Source organism: Prionailurus viverrinus, chromosome B3 (assembly GCF_022837055.1).
Source record: "Prionailurus viverrinus isolate Anna chromosome B3, UM_Priviv_1.0, whole genome shotgun sequence".
Classification (NCBI taxonomy): domain Eukaryota; kingdom Metazoa; phylum Chordata; class Mammalia; order Carnivora; family Felidae; genus Prionailurus; species Prionailurus viverrinus.
The window spans coordinates 112,756,593-112,768,790 of record NC_062566.1 but is presented as its reverse complement, the minus strand read 5'-3'; the positions used below and the strand labels follow the sequence as shown (position 1 = coordinate 112,768,790).

General features: G+C 44.1%; 1 protein-coding gene across 19 annotated transcripts in view; it reads right to left on the bottom strand.

Moving 5' to 3' along the window:
* The window catches only part of SIPA1L1 (signal induced proliferation associated 1 like 1), a 365,199-nt gene that overhangs the window by 30,186 nt on the left and 322,815 nt on the right, over window positions 1–12,198 (bottom strand). For 17 of the 19 annotated variants that reach the window (XM_047861070.1, XM_047861065.1, XM_047861068.1 and 14 more), the window contains 4 exons: window positions 10,678–10,802; window positions 8,354–8,416; window positions 7,798–7,916; window positions 3,513–3,955 (listed from right to left, as the gene is read on the bottom strand). In XM_047861070.1, the coding sequence (XP_047717026.1) occupies window positions 3,513–3,955; window positions 7,798–7,916; window positions 8,354–8,416; window positions 10,678–10,802 (750 nt within the window). The remainder of the gene's footprint in view (window positions 1–3,512; window positions 3,956–7,797; window positions 7,917–8,353; window positions 8,417–10,677; window positions 10,803–12,198) is intronic. The other 2 variants (XM_047861079.1, XM_047861080.1) reach the window with 1 other exon arrangement.

Sequence of the window (12,198 nt, the reverse complement as noted above, 5' to 3'; positions counted from 1 at the left end):
CACACAATATGCGAAGGTGTTTGGGAAGAACATATTGGGTGAGAAATCCTCCAGGACCGGATGGCAGGAAAAAGGAAGTCATCACATGAGTGTACCGATCGGCTGCAGAGCTCTGAGGGGGCCTAAGGAATCAAGAGGAAGCGGCAGAACGGCTGGCGAATGAGGGTGGCCACAGAGCCTGGATACTCGATCAGGTCAGGACAGGACGTCAGGAAAGAAATGTGGATTTGCAACTACGAGGTTTCCAGCTTTATAACGTGTGCTCTTTCTTTTTCTTAAGTTTATTTATTGAGAGAGAGACAGAGACAGAGAAAGTGAGCACAGCACACACGAGCTGGGGAGGGGCAGACAGAGCGTAGAGAGAGAGTCCCAAGCAGGCTCTGCGCTGTCAGTGCAGAGCCCCAAGGGGGGCTCCACCTCCTGAGCCATGGTATCATGACTGGAGCTGAGATCAAGAGTTGGACACTTAACTGACTGAGCCACCCAGGCGCCCCCATAATGTGTGCTGTTAAATCTAGTTCTCACATCAGCATTACCACCGGTTACACAGCGCTAACTAAAGAGGTCTTTGGTCATCAGAGAAACCAGCACTGCCTACTGCCCAGGCCAGAACTCTAAGAAAAAAACGAACTCAGCTGGTAAGAGTGTTTTAAAACTGAAACTATCTTCACCTCTCCTGTGCTTACCACAAACCATTTTTTGAGTGGTTTAAGAGCTGAAAGTCAAATAGCCATTGCGGGGGGGGGGGGGGGGAACCCTCTCTCTAAATTTCCAAACTTCATAGAAAATACATAGATACTCTAGGAAGCAGCACTTCAGAGCAATTAATAGACTTTTCGAATGTAGAAAGTTATCAGTGTATATGATTTCTCTTAATGACATGCAAATATAACAACCCGGTGTAATTACCAACTTACATTAATGCAGTTCTCATGGGGTGCCACAAAAACCCTGCACAATCATCAACGGGGAGACTGGAGGACAGAGGGGGTAGGAACACAGCCCAGCCAGAAATACGCAGAGGAACTTAATCACTGTAATTTAGATTTTGTCACCAAGTCCCAGGTACAAGCTCTTTTATGCACTGTCAAGAGATCTCCACATTAATTGCTATTCCTGTCTTCTGAGGACACAAACACTCTAATTTGCAGTGATTTTGGTTTCTTTAGCTTTGTGCATTTGGTGGCTAAGTCCCCCTTTCCTCCAGAGAAGGAAGTCTGCTAAAGCTCTGATTATCCAGCCTGCTCTGCCAAGACCAACAGACAAGTCACAAAGCATCCTGCTTACCAGAGTCTAGAAATGAATGTGACTCAACCGATCAGCGGGTGGGAAGCCCTGTGCCCTCCCTGAAAGGCCACATTCTTCTCTTCTCTTCTCTGGTAAGTTTGACTTTCAACAGAAAAGTTATTTCCAAATGATGATTTAAATGATTTCTGCATGGTCAGTTTGAGGCAGAAAACAGATAATGCTTTGGGGCCTTTGGGCAGCCCCAGTCAGCACAATCAGATAATGCAAGCTCAGGTGCCTACTTTTTTGGGGGAAGGGGGGAAGGGGGGAAGGGGGAGGGGAGAGAGAGAGAGAGAAAGACAGAGAGAGAGAGAGTGTGTGTGTCTGTCTGTAGATCCCCTGAGATTTATCAGAGGGCACAGCTGACGTCTTGCCCAGCGCTTTTCAACCTTACTACATGGTGATGCTATTCTAGGCAAGACCTCTATAATCTTTCTTCTGCCAACAAATTAGACCAGAGAGCCATATCCCCAAATGGAATTGTCATTCTTAAAAAGATATCCTCCTTTTGGGGTACCTGGGTGGCTCAGTCAGTTAAGTGTCTGACTTTCGGTTTCAGCTCAGGTCATGGTCTCACGGTTCATGGGTTTGAGTCTCATGTCAGGCTGGGTGGGTGCTGACAGCGAGCAGCCTGCTTGGGATTCTCTCTCTCTCTCCCTCTGTCCCTCTCCCCCACTCTCTTTCTCTCTCAAAATAAATAAATGAACTTTAAAACATTGTTAAAAAGAAAAGATATCCTCTCTTCGAAATAAAGAACAGAACACCAAAAAGGCAGAAGTCAAGCTAAACCTAGAAATGACACAGAAACTATCTGGAACTGAAAAACAGTCGGAGTCTGTGCACAGGAGCAGCCGATGAGACGGTGGGGCATGCCCAAAACAGTGAGTGACTGTTGTAATTATTTGTCATGTGATTCTAGGTCCACATTACATTATTATGGTATTTGACGTCCAGCTTTCTGTTCTACTTTCCCAAATACTTCCTTAACGCATCTGAATCAAACACTCTATTTTTTGAATCGTGGAAAGGTGCCCCAGTGCCTGGTACTAAGAATATCAAGACTGCTTCCCAACTCCCTTTCTGTTTGGGGTCAAGTAGTTTCCAGGCCTGCAGTGTGGTAAACAGAATAAAAACCTGTGCAATGCTTCACACCATAGGGCCAAACGGACATTTTCAGATGCAAAGGTCAGGAATCTGATCACTAACAATATAGACACAATGAGAGAACTGAAATTTAACTGGTCGAGTTAAACAAATCCAAATTAAATCCAGGACATCCTCTGTCATAAAGATTATCCGGGGTTTACTGGCAGATTATGTGCCTAGATTCCCATTTGAACAGTAAAACTAAATCTAGCTTCTTCGCTGTTTTTCTTCAGGGCATAATAATAAAAGGAGGCCCAGAAGGCAGCAAGGTCAGGTGCTGTCGTGCAAACCGATCAATGACAGCCAAGGATGAGAGGCAAAAGGAGAAACCACCACAGAGATCAACAGGCCCAAAAAGACAGTGTTGGAATATTTCCTCCTTCAAAGGGAGAATCTTGTCATATTTTGGATTTGGGGCTCAAATCCAAAAGAGGAGATGAAAAATGGTATTTATTTTGCCTATCAGAGAGATCTCTAAGGATACAGGAGAATGTGTGCTTTCCTGCTCCAAATACATGGGATGTCTAATTTTAGCTACATTTTTCTACTGGACTCCCCTCCCCCAACCCTCAACATATCACTGGCAGGAGGCAATTCCTGGAAAAGGATTCCCCTGCAAACACTGGCTAAGTCATGTTCTCTGACAGGCAGTGTGAAGGATGGGCTGGGCATCATAAATAACACCAGGTTCATCTTAGAAAAGACCCCTTTCTTCTAAAAATATGCTCAAGATTTTCTTCCAGTGTTCAAAAGACTGACTGATAGACGTTCTCTATCACTACCTGAAAGCCTGAATTATGAAATTCTTCTCTAATTCTGGTACACAGGATAATTTTTATAAGATCAAATACAACTTTACAAAGAGTAAATCCGTATACTTTTCTCAGTTAAAAATGATGCATTAGGGTTGTAGGAATAAAATATTTTGGTGGCAAATAAAAGGCATATGTAAAAATAGCGGTCACTGCACGGAAAACCCCTCCTTTATACTCTACTGAGTGAAGCAAAGTGAGATGAGGCTGGAAACTCGATTCGGGAGTGGGCTGGGAAGGCCAGAGGCAGTAGGGGAGGGCAGTTACCTTGTGTGGGAAGCAGCGTCATTTATACTGAAAGTGCTGTTCTCCCTTGTCAGAGGGTTTGAGCCCGCTGGGCTCTTGCCGTGGATGTCCAGGCTCAGGGAGGACTCTGTTTTCCGGTCCATGCCGAGGCCGTCTGTCTCTAAAGTCCGATCTGCCATGGAGATCACTTCACTGGAACTATGCCACAGGGGCGCCACTTTCTCTTTGCTGGGCCCTGAGCGAGGGGACGACGTGGCAGCCCCCAGGGAGGCCGTGCTGCCGTGGCTGGGACCATAGGAGGTGGTGTCGATGCCACTGTCGGCGGAGGTGCCTTGCAGGTAGTTGTAGCTGTTGAGCTCAGACTCCGTGCGGTCCCCGTCGTACCACTTCTCGTCGCTGTGGGCACTTGACGCGTTGCTGGAGAGGGTATTGCTGCTGGAGTGGCTTGAGTAGTGGCTGTCAGACTGCAAGGGAAGTAAGACTGCCTTAGGCATAGGCTCTGCTTCTTGAACACTGGGGAGAAACAACGGGAGAATGGCCCTGTGGCATGTTTCTGGTTATGGGGTTCTCACGGCACAAAAATTCCAGTGATAACAAGCCAAATACAGGAGGGGCCTGGAAGAACCTATTCAGAGCGTTCATGGCAAAGAGTGCTGGAAACAGGCCACGTTTAGATTTAGAACCCATTTCTCAATTCGCTTAGGCTAAATACTATCAATAATATGGAGATCACTTTAATCAGAAGGTATGCTGGATTCCAAAAGTCCTACCAATCAGAGTACATGTAAGGCAAAATATGAGGCTTATTTGTAAAGAGGTCTCCTTTTCCTTCCCCCCACTGGCGTCTGTGTAGGAGCCAGCTTTCTAAGGAGTGCTTGGAGATACGATTTATGCTACGTCAATTCAAGGGGTGAGCGGGGTGCGTGGTAGGGAAAGGAAATGATGGTGCTTGGACAAGTGGATATCTGCATGCAAAAAACAAAGTATGAAGATGGGTCCTTACTGCACAGAAAAATAAACTCAAAAGATCAAAGGCTTAAGTGTATGAGCTAAAACTGTAAGACTCTTAGAAGAAAACACAAGTATACATCTTCATGACCTGTTTATGCGATGGTTTCTTGGATGTGAATGATACCAAAACCACGAAAGATTTTTAAAAAATTAATTGGATCTCACGAAAACTAAAAACTTTTGTGCTTCAAGAAACCCAATTAAAAGACGGGCAAAGGATCTGAATAGACATTTCTCCAAAGAAGATATCAAATGGCCAACAAACACAGAAAAAGATACTCAATAACATGGTGCCTGGGTGGCTGAGTTGGTTAAGCGTCCGACCTCGGCTCAGATCATGATCTCGCGGTTTGTGAGTTCTAGTCCCGCGTCAGGCTCTGTACTGAAAGCTCAGAGCCCGGAGTCTGCTTCAGATTCTGTGTCTCCTTCTCTCTCTGTCCCTCCCCTGCTCACACTCTGTCTCTCTCAAAAATAAACGAACATTAAATAAATTAAAAAAAAAAAAAAGATGCTCAACATCATTAGTTCCTGGAGAAATGCAAATCAACACCACAATGAGATAACACTTCACATACTAGATGTTCTAACCAAAAAGGCAGACAGCAGTGAGGGTTGGCACGGTTGGTGGGAATGTAAAATGGGGCAGCTGCTGTGGGAAAACAATCACAGCTCCATTCTTAGTATCTACTCGAGAGATGAAAACACATCACAAAAAACCTTCTAAATGAGTATTTACAGAGCATTATTCATAATAGCCAAAATATAGAAGCAACCCACATGTCCATCACCTGGTGGATAAAAAATGTATATGCATACAATGGGAAATTATTATCATAGAAAGAAATGAAGTACGAACACATACCAGAACATAGGTGAACCTCAAAAACGTTATGCTGAATGAAACAAACCAGACACAAAAGGCCAAATAGCGTATGTTTCCATTCATGAGATGCCCAGAACAGGCACATCATCAGAGACAGAAAGTGGATGAGTGGCTGTCGACAGCATGGAGGGCATGGGAAGAGCCTGGGTAACTGCCTGAGGACACAGGATTTCTTTTGGGGGTGGATGAAAGCGTTCTGCAGTTAGACTGTGGTGGTGGTTGCACAGCTTTGTGAATACAGTAAAAAAACCACTAAATTGTATACTTTAGTTTTTCTTTAATGTTTATTTATTTTGAGAGAGAGAGAGAGGGAGAGGGAAAAGGAGAGGCAGAGAGAGAGAGAGAGAGGGAGAGGGAGAAGGAGAGGCAGAGAGAGAGAGAGGGAGAGGGAGAAGGAGAGGGAGAGAGAGACAGAGACAGAGAGAGAGAGAGAGAGAGAGAGAGAGAGAGAGAATCCCAAGCAGGCTCCGTGTTGGTGAGCGCAGAGCCCCATGCAGGACTTGATCTCATAAACCATGAGATCATGACCTGAGTCGAAATCAAGAGTCAGACATTTAACCTACTGAGCCACCCAAGGGCCCCTAAACTCTATACTTTACACAGTGGCTTAGCTGCTTAGAATGTTCTATAATTTACCAAAGAAATAAGATTTCAAAATATATCTGAATAAAATAATATTTTAAATTAGATGGGAGACAGGAAGTCCAGATACCTGGTGGAGATCAAGTGAAAAGAGAAGAGTAGACACTAGCTCAAGAGTGTGTGTGTGTGTGTGTGTGTGTGTGTGTGTGTGTGTGTACACACGCAGGTGCATGTGCATGATGGCTGAGAAAGGGACATGCTCTTCACTGGCTACGGAAAGAGGAGGAGGACACAGAAATTTCACTTTAGAGGGAAAGATTCTTTATTAAACAAGAACCCACCAATCCATTACCTAACTGGTGCCACTCTGGTTTTTTGCAACAACACCTTTTATGTTATGAGGTCTTCACTTATTTAATGTTTATTTATTTATTTTTGAGAGACAGAGAATGCGAGAGAGCGTGGGGGAGGAGCAGGGAGAGGGGAAGAGAGAGAATCCGAAGCAGGCTCCATGCAGTCAGCACAGAGCCCGACATGGGGCTCGAACCCACGAACTGTGAGATCATGACCTGACCTAAATTCAAGAGTTGGACACTCAACCGACTGAGTCACCCAGGTGCCCTGGCCCTCATTTATTTTTAATGTTTGTAAGGTGGAACTTCTTTAGCTCTGGATCTGTGCTGTGTGAGCACTTTTAATGGGGTTAGCCCAAATCGAGATGTGCTAAGAGTGTAAAATACAGAACGGATTTCTATAGGAATGTGACACGAACCGCAGTTGTTAAGTTTTGTAGGAGCCAATTAAAAAGTAAAAAGAAACAGGTGAAATTGATTTTAAGAGTGTATTTAATCTAACCTAATCTATCCAAAATATTATTTTACCATGTCATCAATATAAAGGTGCTAATGAAGGAAAGGAAATTGACAGACTGGATAATTTATCACTTACGACATGTTGTGATGACAACATCGCATTTCTTCAGTAAATCTCTCACCCACAGCCCAGTGCAGGGCGCTTGCCCACGCACAGGCATGTGCTGTTTCTTTAGTTCCATATTCATTTTACTAGGGCAAAACTTACACGAGCAAAACCTCTTATTCTTAATTCCACCCATAAGTAGTAAGGAATTAAGTAGAACTATGGTGAAACAAAAATGTGTGTAAGTGTGCAGGACCAGAGAAGCAGGACGGGTAGCTGTCAGGACGCTATTTATCCCCTTGACTGATGTTCCAAACAGATCTCATGCATGCAACTGTGTAAGCGAATAAAACCCACTTTCATTTCTTTTTAATTTTCTAAAATGTTTATTCATTTTTGAGAGAGAAAGAGACCACGTGTGTGCACGCAAGCGGGGAGGGGCAGAGAAAGGGGGGAACAAAGAATCTGAAGCGGGCTCTGCGCTGACAGCAGAGAGCCCGACGTGGGGCTCGAACTCAAGAACCTCGAGATCATGACCTGAGCTGAAGTTCGACGCTTAACCGACTGAACCACCCATGTACCTCAATAAAATCTACTTTTAGCACATTTCTGTTCCCAACATTTCAGGACTGCTTGTGCTGCATCACATGGCCTTCCATCCAGGTCTGTGGGGGTGGCAGGTGCATTCCAAAGAGGAATTTGAGTTAATCTCAAAGCAACCTTAGGGCCCCTGGCAACAGAAATTCCAGGGCCATGACTACAAACACCCATCGCCCACCAGGGTCACGTGACTTCTTCTCTGACCATGTGGAAGAAACAGCAAAGCACACCGTGAAAACAGCCATTTTCACACTGCACAAAAGGCACATCGCTAGGAAGCTTATCATTTTTATCGTCTGACGGTTAACTTACATGCCCTTGTTTGTTTGGAGACAAATGGACCACCGGATCCTGCCGCATTAATCTCCCACTGGGGCTCTCTCGGAAAGCTGGCAGTACCTTTGATACTGCTGGGAGATGGCACGTTGGCTCTGGAATACAGCACAGGACATTACGGTGCGGGCACTAAATAGGTACAGGCACATGTTGACAAATGAAGACGGCTTGCCATTGCATTTCTCAGGTCACTGACCAGCAAACTCTGAATTTCAGCGATAAGCTTGTTGAGAGTTTACACGATAGACGGCATGTCAGAAACTAAGTGGCTGATGGGTAAAGCTTGCAGCTGGTGACAGTGTGTCACGTCATACACATTAGCATAGCCAAGTACCACCAAACCAAAGGCCATGAACAACGCGGCAAAGTTAGGAATCAACTTTTGGTTCTGGGGGAAAGTCGAGAATATATGGATTCAATTTATGAAATTCATTCATTGCAAAGTGTGGCTAACCTAGCTTGGTCTACATTACCTAGACAGGCATGGATGCAATCACGTGTTACTTACCATGACACTTTGGAAATATTTTACCTGTATATTCATGCTGCTCGAGGACAAAAGAATTGAAATCCTGAGGTCCTCTATAACTGTAAGCTAAGCACAACAGAAAAGACACACAGCAACTAGTTTACTTAAGACAATTGCTTCCTTTTGGACTCCAAGCTGGCGTTCAAGATGGGGTTCCAAAGGTAAAGGCTAAGCGATTTAGCTGCTTTAACACACCGGTAGCTAACAGCAACAATTCTGGACTTCTGCAGCACCATTGCTAAACGTAAAGGACTGGGCAACATACTCTATGACTCTGACTCTCAACCATTTCCAAAAGCAGAGGCAGAGAAATGAAATCTACTGAGATGGGTGTGCCAATTAAGCTCAACTCCTCCTCTCCACTGGGGTACCAGTTTGTAACACACTGATGTACAAAGACAGGTAGGTCTGCTAGCAAATGAGAATCTCCTCAGCCTTTTCAATCAGTGACCTGAAAGTCGTTACGGCGTTTTGTTCTTACAAGGTCGGCCCTTTATACACTCAATAGAGTACGCTGAGTAATGAGAACGGAACAATTGTTTTTCTTGATTTCTCCCTGGCATGGGTTATACCAACCAAGCCCCAGATTCCATCTGACGTGCCAATTCGAGAAAGCTAGGTTATTCCTCTGGAATCGTGGAACGTAAAAAATTAGAAAAAATTTATTCTAACATTTTATTTGAAGCCTTCGATACTGGACGGTGAAAGGCCACCAGTTGGTGTAAAGGTTTCTCTGGCAGGTTCTGGGGTATCTTACCAAAGTCATATCTTACTAACAGGATGGAACAATGTGTTGAAAAGATTCATTAGATTCATTGATATTAATTTCAGAGCCTTATCTATTAAGAGTGGGATGCCACCAAAACGAAAGTAGATGCAAGGGAGAAAAGACTGGAGGGAGGTTTATGTGAGCGAATGAATACAGGTCTAGGACGAGCCTCATAATTACCCTTTCCAGTCCCAAGATACCTTTTCATTCCCCATATGACTTCACATGAGTGGGAAGTGTGGCACTGAACGTTGCACAAAGGGCTTGCTGGCAGCTTTGTTCAAAGCCTGCACTAGGAGCCAAAAAAAGCTGCTAAAGTCATGTTGAAGCAGGGATCCTTTCCACATGTGTCGTTACCATCTCAACAGTATCAAAACATATGGGATTAAAAACATTCTGTCAAGAGCGGAGCAGCAGATCGGAAAATGCTCAGGTTTTGTGTGGTGGGGGTGGGTGCCGTGAGAGTGGGTAATGACAGATGGCTTCAGTAACAAGGCACATCTCACTGAAGTTACTGGAACAAAGCAGATCTCAGAACCTGAGAATTACATTTCTCTTCCTCAATTCCTGTCTTAGCTAAATATGTCTTCATTCCTCTCTACGATGACGATGACGGTCAGTGTATTTACGGGGGATAGTCATTAAAACAGAACAAACAATGCGTTTGCAAAGATAAAAAGATGGGTCTTTGCCTTAAAAGTTTACCCTTTTCTGCCCTGAAATTCACTTCTTTTTACCCCACACTGATGGTAATGCTACTAGAGATAAGATAAAGGGGGGGAAAAAGCCCGCCCAACGGTCTAGATTCAAGTCCCTGATGTACCAGCTGTACTGAGGCTAACTCCCTGGCTACTGTTTTGAAACTCAGTCTTATTTCATGGGAAAATTTTGTTGCAGCAACTAGTGTTCCAGTGTCCCCGTAGAACAACTGCATGTAGGGAGAGAAAGGGCTGTGCCAGAAATCCAAATGAAGCCTCACTAATGCACATCTTTCCCATCCAGCTGTTTTATGCTGCTAAGACATGTCCTCAGCTGACAGCTTAATAGCAGAGACCCGGCGGGGTGGGGGGGTGGATACCACAGGAGGGAGGAGAGAGATCCTAACCAAGCTACATATGTGACTGAACAACAATTCCATCTCTTTCCCACTTTGTACAGTTTTTTTTTTGTTTTTTTTTTTTTTTAACTTGACATCAAGAATACCAACGAGTCTCTAAGGGCACTTATACTAGGCAAAAACAAACAAACAAGCAAGGGTCGAGGGAGATGCTTAGGACACATGTGGTTTGGCAGTCTGGCATTTTAATCTCGGTGCTGAAAGTAATTCCTATGTCCTTTCTATTTTTAAACTGGGGGCCACTTAGAATTCCTGGACTTTCCTCTCACGTCTTATTTGCTGCCCTCACTTATACATAATCGAACTGACACTTAGTTCTCAATCACATTTGTTAACCAAGGCTGTCTTCTACAACGGAATGCTTTAAGGACGTCATCAAGAGGTGGCCAAAGTCGCCTCGGTGTAATAGCAACTTGCTTCTTGGAGGAGTTAGTCACTTACCCATCTGGTCAGCAATGCTATCCTCACTTCTTTGCCAGCTGGGTGTAGATTTCCCGCTGCCACCAATATCTGACTGGGTGTTCTGCCTGTCGATGGAGGCTGGGGATCTGCGGCTTACTCCAAACCTGTGGCAATTCCCCCAAACAAAGGCAAAGATGACATCAGGGACCTCAGCCATCAGGGGAAGACAGTCCTGGGTGTAATGAACTGAATTCTAGTGACAGGCACTACCAGTTTTGCTTACGTGTTGGCATTTGTACACTCAGGCTTATGCACACGTACTCAGGGGCCGGAGCCGTGTGTGTTAGGGTCAACATACATCACTCTGTTTAAGAAAGGTACGTATGCTCGGTATATACACTGTAAACAAGGGCAGGAGACGTTAGCATCGAGCTAACCTAAGAAATATAGAATAGGAAACCCAAATTTTCTAGCCCACGTGTAGCCAAGCTTGGACTGTCATTCACAGGCAAGGGAAAGGCTTCCCAGTCCTAATGTTGCGTGGACATCTTCTAAGTGGAATATGTCAGGGGTTTCTCTGAACTCAGTGAGCTGCTAAGTCACTAAGTCATTCATTCCTGGAACAAGTATTTTCTGAGCATTTGCTCTAAGGTCTGAAAGATAAAGACTACTATCATTTACGTTGCAGAGTGACCACTTCTGAATTGTATATATTTTAAATTGCCTTTTGGGAAGGGCAATTTGGAAGTAGGTAAACTGGCATACAGAAAGGCAAATGTCTATTTCTGGAAAGAACAGTTAACTATTTCATGAGCCAGTTTTATTTTGCCCTGTGCAGAATAATAATATGTGCCTAATTAAAGCATATGCCTTGATTAGCAATATCGGCAAAGTAAATACCGACTGAGCCCAGGAAAAAAGGCTGAGAATGTAAAATTCAAGGACTTACGTGGACATTTATAAATTTGTGTGTGGTTACTAATGAGCTTATGAGTAATCAATATGATAGAAGAATAACAGCCTGGAATGACGGAAAGACAATACGTGTCTTATTTGCCACAGACTGATAAACACATGGAGAGAAGTAGCAAGTTATACACGGTAAGAGAAAGACACCAGGAGGAGGGAGGCCTGGATCTGAGTTCCAGCCCCCCACCCAAAGTCTCGATTTATTTGTTAAATGGCAGTTCCATTATATGGATCTGGGGAGAAGGACCTATATAAAAGCATTTGCGAAGCAGAGAAGGCTGTAACATTAACCCGCTATAACCTCCTCCTAGCTACTTCTGCACAATGACCATTGTTTACAAACTCAGTCATAAGCCTTGCTAAACAAAGTTACCTCCATTATGATAAACAAGAAACTTGATTTACGAAAATTTCAGCAAAAGGTGCTCATTTAATAAAAAAGGGGGGGGAGGAGTGGTTCCTACAAAGACTGTGTGTGGATTTCAGTTCTGCCTTTCCTGTAAACTGGAAGAAAATGGCTAAAACTGTTTGCATCTTTGTATGTATTTATTACTTATGCAATAAGGCTTATTTTCATTAACAATAACAGCA